Source organism: Copadichromis virginalis, linkage group LG14 (genome assembly GCF_057382275.1).
Source record: "Copadichromis virginalis isolate Kocher_CV1m ecotype Utaka linkage group LG14, C_Virginalis_male_GT1.1, whole genome shotgun sequence".
Lineage (NCBI taxonomy): Eukaryota > Metazoa > Chordata > Actinopteri > Cichliformes > Cichlidae > Copadichromis > Copadichromis virginalis.
The window spans coordinates 6868792-6876861 of record NC_140631.1 but is presented as its reverse complement, the minus strand read 5'-3'; the positions used below and the strand labels follow the sequence as shown (position 1 = coordinate 6876861).

General features: G+C 52.0%; 1 protein-coding gene across 1 annotated transcript; it reads right to left on the bottom strand.

Moving 5' to 3' along the window:
- Positions 1-4802: 4802 nt before the first annotated feature.
- On the bottom strand, positions 4803-7539 carry LOC146693313 (cyclin-dependent kinase 3-like). Its single transcript, XM_085430034.1, has 2 exons — positions 6673-7539; positions 4803-4937 (listed from the first exon to the last, which is right to left on the bottom strand). The coding sequence occupies exons 1-2, from the start codon at positions 7537-7539 to the stop codon at positions 4803-4805; spliced, it is 1002 nt and encodes a 333-aa protein (XP_085286160.1).
- Positions 7540-8070: the final 531 nt, after the last annotated feature.

Below are 8070 nucleotides of genomic sequence, written 5' to 3'. Positions count from 1 at the left end.
GAGGTTCTTGGAGCTCTATGTCATGGCCTGCCACACACCGACGATCCTTCAACCCGGGCACCGCCACGTCTCGCACGATACGTAGTTGACAGAACGTGGTACGTTCCATGTCCGACCTCACCGCGTGGACGCGGGCGATGTCGTCTTTGCGTAAGGCTAAGGCCGAACGAGACGAATTCCACAGGTGCCACACATCGGCCTCCGCTCCTCTTGTCAAGAAGCAGTGTTCCTGTAGACTAGGTGTCGTCTGGTTCGCAACAGCGGGCTCGGCGTCCATGTCCATCGGTGCGCTGGAAGGTTATGTTTGTGCAGAAACTGTAGCAACATATAGCACTTACCGTGTGTACGCCACTTACCCGGTTTTTTATACATATATGCACGTGTGGGTGTGTGAAGAAGAAGAATTAGAAGAAGAAGAACAAGAAAAAAAGCTTTAAGAAACAGAAAACGAGGTCAAGTTGACAAGACGTCGAAACCAACACGGCGATACGTACGTCGTTACTAGAAGCGAGGAAGTGGATAAAAGCCGAGCCCTTGTATCCATCGCGAAATCTGTAGATCCTATTCTCGGGACTGCCGTACACGCCGACTGGTTTCTCTTCCTCCTTGAACGACGGCAACCTCTGCAGTTCTTCCATGGCAGATTCTACACCCAATCTCAACGTAGTGCACATGTGGTTATTTTGAGCCTGGACCATAACGTTGATGTCCAAGTGCAACAACACAGACGCTAGGAGCAGTCTCATCATCAGACTCTTGCCGCACTGCCTCGGCGCTAGGCAAAGCGTGTACGGATTTGCGTAACGCCGAAAGTCCTTCTCTATGTGATACCAGTGACTTTGCGTGGGTTTCGCGTGGTCGTACGCCTCGGATCCCAGGGGAGCCAGTCCGAGTTTGGACAGTAATGCGTGTTTGTACTTGTAGAGATTGTCACCCAGTTGGGTGAGCGTAACACCTAACACCACACCTCGCAGGAGTTCAATTTGAAAGGGTTCCAATCTCATGTCTTTGACTCGGAAATATTCAAACACCCGGTCGATCATGCGGCCGAATCTGCACATGACAGAATGCGAGTCCTGCTTACTAAGGGCGTCGGTCGTTTGCAAAGTCCGCATCCTCGCCCGAGCTCCTTCTAAGCCGAGCCGCTGTATCAAAAGGGCTTGCGCTGTGCGGTTCGTGAGCAACTGCGTGTACTCGGCCATCGTTTCAGTGTGTTCCCTGTCCTTCTCGCTGTCTCTCGTCATCTTGGACAGTCTGATTCGGATACAGTCCACCGACACCCCGATCGGAGCCACTTGAGATGTAACGATGGGATCCCTGGTGAACTCTGTCAACAGCCACTGGGTATCCTCCGCGCACGGGGACAGCGCACCGCGGTGCAACATCGCCACAGCCGGAGAGTGTCGAGCGGACGGAAGCGACAATTATTTCGTCCACGGCGACGGCGCGGAACTCTGTCCCGCTCGACTTCTCGCAAATAGTCCTGCGTTGTGTCACACGGAAAAAGAACTGAGGTGTCCCACCAAGGCCTCTCTGATGCAGTTTGTCCTTCCAAATAAAATATACTTCAGATACTGCTGGTTGTTTTCGGGTACACCTACCGACAACGGCTACATTTTCACCAACGGAGGGGATGCATTAACCGATAGAGATTTGGTCGAACGAAACAGACTTATGATGACGAGCGAGCTGCCCAACGACGTGGATCTCGAACGCCGGTGCGATCGGCGACACGAGGCGCTCAGGGCCTTTTGGTTAACCAGCGAAGGCAATTTGGTGTACGTGACAAGTAGTTCGGAGGACATGAAATTCCGGTCGATCAGAGCTAGAAACCGCAGCGTGGCACTATCGCTGTGGACCAGCAATCCGGAGCTGTGTGGTCAAACGATGAGGGAGTCCGCGTCGGCCTATTCTAACCTCATCCGCATATGCGAACGCGCTAGCGTGTCTAGCAACGGGAGGTTCTATAATCTGTATGCCAACTACCCGCTGCCCGTGCAGGGTGAACCGGACGAACTCGCTGGCTGCGAGCTACACGTGTGTGAGGAAAGGGACGTGTGCGGCATTGAGATTCGCGACGGGGATCAGCTGTTGGTGTACCTCAGTCCGATCTATGAGAAATACTTTGACTTTATAACGGACCAGAACAACGCCGTTGACCTACGGGATCGAGTGGAGTCGCTTGGGGCTCGATGGTTGGTGGAACACGATCGCAACGAAACGCTGTTCACCTTGCGTGTAAAACACAACTGGTTCACAAGAATGTGCATCAGAGTCACGATGTTAATGTCCGCCATGTAGGCTAGACCGCACGTACCGATGAAACAGTACTAACACTCATCGGACAACTAGTCGTGCACATCCTACAAACTCAGTGTATCCACGGTGGACATATATATATATATATATATATATATATATATATATATATATATCTAGCTTCACACCATGGCGGAGCAGCTTAACCGAAAAGGAGCCTTGAGGATTGAGATGCGAGAACGTGACAGGTGCGTCTTTGCCACTTGGCGAAGTGCCGTCGTTGCCGGTGCGACTCCCTACTTCCCAAGCAGAACCCAATGCTTTTCTGCGATGTCTAAGCCGGGACCGGGGTATGTTGCCCTGACGCACGGCCCCGACGGCGACCTAGCCACGTTCGAGTTGTTCACTAAAGGCAAGGGGTGCATCTGGAAATACACAGTCGGCCCAGACGAGACGTGCACGGAGTACGTCTTGTCTTCTGGCAGTGGGTCCACCGCTCGGATTGTGTTTCGAGATCCAGACGGAAAATGCGTGGAGTATGTCTTGTCTTCTGGCATCGAACCCCCCGATCGCTTTGTGTTTCCGAACATGGAGTCGCTCACGCTGTATTGCAGAAAGCAGGCGACCGAGCGCGCGGTAGATAAAGATCACTACGACATGATCAGAGGCTTGGAAACGGCCGACCGAGAGGCCTCGTATCCTCAAGGAATCTGCGATATGATGGGAGACTTACGAGTAACGTCAGACCGCGAGGCTGCTTCCTACGACGGCGGATGACCTTTGGTGTTGCCGCCACCGCCTCCTGTCAACAGGAACACTAAACCCGGCGTGAACCGGGTCGCGCGCGAGACGCACGGGGATCGTCCCGTTGTTCGCAGAGAGTTAAAGCCCCCGACAGGTACTCGTGAACTAGAGGAAGGCTATCCTTATCCGCCACCGAGACGGTCTGCCGGAGAACGTGGGGTATCAAGGCCCGAGTGGACTGGCAGCGACGAGTACGAGTGGTTGGCGGCGTATCGCGACTGAGGAAAAAGTGCCGCGGTGAGATCACACCGCAGGGCTCCCCCAAGTTGGGGAGACACGAAAGCCATTCCGAAGAAGACCGCAAACTGTCCTCCAAATAAATGCCAAACGGAACCCGTCTAGTGTGTCTCGCAAGTGATTATGTGTGTCGATGATTCTGTGCTGACACTGACCTGCGAACGATGAAATTTGCATGCTTTGTGTTTTTGTATCACATTTGATAATAAACGACCACCGTGGTGGATGCATGCTTTGTGTTTTTGTATCACATTTGATAATAAACGACCACCGTGGAACAACGTGTGGAATGTCCCATCTTTATTTATTCGTGTGCTGTTCAAACCACACGCGTCTGGTAACTGACGTGTGACTCGTACATTATGTGACAGCTAGATGTTAGGTTAAGCACGAGTACTTGGGTGCTTGTCTACATTTGTCCACCTGCAAAAGTATAACCATATCATCACGACTCAATGTATCAAAGTCAAAATGAAAATAAGGCCTGAAACAATGACACGGTCCACATTGTACACACATCTCAACGGCTTTATTCGAGAGGTTACACGTAACAACGTATTATAGCACAGAGAAACATGTGACATTCTGCGTTCCGCCAGCAACAGAGGCACACAACTCTTAACGGAGGGACTTAGTGTAGTTTCCTTCTCGTGTAAAGCACCAGATGCCCTGGGTGCGATGTCCCACGCCAGCCTGCGAAGCTGACACGTATGAGCTCGGTGAAACACCAGGTGATTTGTTTCAGCAGCTCAGTTGGAGTCGCGTGTCCGGTGAAATGCAAGTCGCCCGTGTAAATTATATAGTCTCCGCGAAACCTGGCGATCAGACCTTCGTACTCATCCGACATGATGCTAGGGTACGTGAACATGAGACCCGATGCACCCTTGTAGCGAAGAACCGCATCGCGACAAGACAGTGCTTCGACCAAATCGTTAGAAGGTTTCGCATCTGTGAGATGCACCACCTTTGCGGCAAATAGCTTGTGTGCTATGTAGTAATCCGTTACGCCGGAACGGCTTTCCACCGACAGTATCTCAGGTATGGTGGGGAATCTGATCCCCTTGGCCTCGGTGATCAAGCTAGACAGGCAGCCGGCTCCGTGTTCGAAACGCACCGGGGTGGTTCTCAGCAAAGCTGCTACGCTACCGCATATTCTCTTCCACCGATTAGAAGGATGCTTCTCATCGGGGTATTTGCGGCTGATCGCAATGCCGTCGCAAAGCGACACATGGTCACCGTGAGCACATTGTGTAGGTGAAACCCAAACCGACCGGGTGTCATTCTTCTCCATAGTTGCGAGCTGGGTCTCGGAGCAAGTGCACCGTAAGTCGTCCTCGTGTTCCATACGTGCAGCCAGCATATTCCTAGGTCGGCCAGTCTTCCGGCGTCTAGGTCGGCCAGTCTTCCGGCGTCTAGGTCGGCCAGTCTTCCGGCGTCTAGGTCGGCCGCTCCCGACGTGTAGGTCGGCCGCTCCCGACGTCTAGGTCGGCCGCTCCCGACGTCTAGGTCGGCCGCCCCCTACGTCTAGGTCGGTCGCTCCCGACGTCTAGGTCGGCCGCTCCCGACGTGTAGGTCGGCCGCCCCCTACGTCTAGGTCGGCCGCCCCCGACGTCTAGGTCGGCCAGTCTTACGGCCGTCTGTAAAAACATGGTACACAAAAACACACACAAGCATCAGTGTACCGACCAACATATGTACCACTTGATGTATAAAGTACGCAGCATACACAAAATGCATATACTATACACCATGTTCAGTGGGAAAAAAAAAAAACAGAACGGTGTGTACCGAACAAAAACTCTGTCTCTGTCAGCATTCTAGGTCGGCGGTTGCTCGTTCTCAGTCGGTCCGACTCACACTCACCGAACCCTTTCACAAGAGTATAAAGCCCCAAGACTACCGGTGTGTTCGTCGATTGCAAGTGGGTTTGCTGGAAAACATGTGGCAGTCAAAAGCTTGCGTTCGAGTGCTAGTCAGCCTGCTAGCACTTTGGCTGGAGTGTTGCAACCAAAGTGCGATTGGCTACGCTGGCCAAGAACAAGTAGCTGTATTTGGGAAACTGTCTTATTCGCTCTCATTACCTGGCTATTTGGAAAGTCCTACTTCTGTCTTTCGAAAAAACGGTCAGGTCGTCAGGCCAGCTAGCCACCATCTGTATGAAGTGACACACACTAGATTGGGGTACCAGGTCACCATTCGATTTCTTACTTGCAATGACGAAGGGCAATATGTGTTAGGCGGGGCAAGATTCACTGTCATCGCAAACCCAATCGATCGAGGTATATATTATTACACGTCAAAGGCGCGCTGTGGAACGGGAAGGACGCCGTGTAGCGTAACAGACAGCACAGCAGTTATCGCTCCGCTAGATGGAGTCGGCGCAATTTACAAGTTTCACGTTGAGACTCCCGACATCTGGCGTGTAATAGAGATATGGAACCACACTATGAGCCCAACACAAAGGCTGACCGGTGGCTGTTTTATAACCCCAAACGGTACGACGTTTGTGGGGCGCGGCAATGTAAACTACAAGTATTTCATTTACACACGGCAAAGTGCTGAAGCGGATCAGTCCTGTTCACAAGTCAGTCGGTCTCTCGACTGTAATCCGGACGACGCTGATCCAATCGATGATCCTGCCACTGGGAGCACGGCAGAGGAACCCGAGCACATGACACCGCAGACTACCACTCGCTGTACGTAGTAAGCACATATCTTCCCCCCCCCCCCCCCCCCCCCTCTCCGATATCACGATATCGACACGGTTGTTGGATGGGGTGTCGAGTAAAAAAAAAATAACAATGCACTCTTTTCATCCTTAGTGTGCACAGACGACTGCCGCATTGCCATACCCAAATTGGTCCCCCTGCAGCCCGTGGACACCACCAAGGTGCAGCTGTATGCCATTTTAGCCAAACGTAAGCCCGCTGAATGCCACACGTGTGTATGTTTGTGTAATATATAAACTACGTGTTAATTACCATGGTAATATGTTCACAGTTGACAGGATAGAAGCCACGATCAACAAAGTCAACGTTTGCCGTTCCGACGCCAGCCGCAACGGAGGACTCGACGCAAAAGTGTTGCTCCTGCCACTGTTTGCGCGTCTCTACATATGAACAACGACGCTGTTGGGGTCTGCTCAGTGTCAACATGTGGTATTATATGGACTCTGGTTGTATGCATAACAATCTTGTCTTCCACGCAAATAAAACAAACATGACAGCACAATGACAAAGGGAGTGAGATGCTTTATTGTATGAATGCACAAACATACACATACACATACATATGAGCGTCCTCACATCGCAACATAAATGCACACTAGTGTGATTTACAGGCTGTGCGCTGAATGCCAGCGTAACGTTTCACACGGTCAATATCAACATCGGTGATCGCGGCGGCGATCCGTTTCCATCTACTGTCATCCAGTAACGTCCGCGCAGTGAGTCTGCGCTTCGGGTCGTACTGAAGCAATGCCAACGCGATTCTCTTCACCTCTGTACACCGCATCAGGGTGGGCATTACACACATGGGATTCCAGATGCTTTCGTCATCGTGGTCGTCGCGACCGAGAGTTTCATTGATGATTTTATACGTTGGAAAGTTTTTACTGTGAAAGGTCATCGTCGCCTCCATGGCATCTACTATCAGCACGCCCAGGCTCCACATGTCGATAGCGCAGGTGTACTGCGCGATACCCTCCTTCTTTGTGTCAAATAATTCCGGGGCTCTGTAGGACTCCATTACCAACCCAGAACTCATGGACTTCGCAGCATACCTAGAAAGGCCCATATCTGCCACCTTCGCGGTTAGCGTGTCCGCTGTGAGCAACACATTAGCGGGTGTCAGATCTCTGTGTATCATGTTAAGCCCGTGCATGTAAGCCAGAGCGTCGGCGATCTCCAGAGAGAAACGGCCGATAAACGTAATCGGCAACAGGCCCGAGTGATAGCGACCCTGGTAGATCACCTCAAACAGCGTTAAAGGGAGGTAGGGCATGAGCGTTGCTATCTCGCCATCGTGAAGAAAACAGTCCAGCGTCTCCACTATATTAGGATGGCCTCTCAAAGCCGATAGACAAGACAGTTCCCGGACGGTGGAGTCCGTCATAGTGCCGTTTTCGTAATTGCGGTGGCACTTCAACGCATAGCGTTGATCGGTAACGCGACACTTAACGTGGTACACGACACCATATGCCCCTTCGCCTACCTGTGCAACAATCTCGTACTTGTCCATGGCGGTCACGCGAGACGCATGTAATGTTAATCCGCTACAGTGACAAAAGAGCGATGGCGGTGGTACAACCGCAGAAGCACTTCGCAGGTGTTGATGTTTAACAGAGCCTTGGTGGTTTCGCACGTGTCGATGTCGGCCGAGGTAATGGGCTGTAATTCGGTGGCACGCTTACGGCGTGCCAACCAGTTAATTTCTCTACAAAACACACTGTTCCATCGACGACTGTTGGAATTGGAACTGCGGCGGACCGCTGATCGTTTAGCTCTTCTTGTAGCCGTTGCGCGGCGAGCTAGAGTGCTCGCCGATACAGGTTCGGCTTTCTGAGTCTCGGAAATCACAGCGAGCAACTGCGACTCTGGTTGCTCGAGTATCGGCGTGCCTGCTGGCGGATCGCGTATAACAATGACATCAGAACACCCGGGTTTGTTTTCCACCTGATATCTTCGAACCAGCAACTTAGACTCCCCCGTCGAAGTGGAGCTGTGTGTCGGAGCGATTACGTTGTTCACGTCGTCCGTTCTTTGGTCTTTC

What these genes read in the sequence shown, in the direction of transcription:
- LOC146693313 (XM_085430034.1), bottom strand. Translation starts at nt 7,539, where the DNA reads ATGGACAAGTACGAGATTGTTGCACAGGTAGGCGAAGGGGCATATGGT. An exon ending in CCGATGTTGATATTGACCGT is followed by an intron (nt 4,938 to 6,672) that starts GTGAAACGTTAC and finishes ATGTTTTTACAG; the next exon opens with ACGGCCGTAAGACTGGCCGA.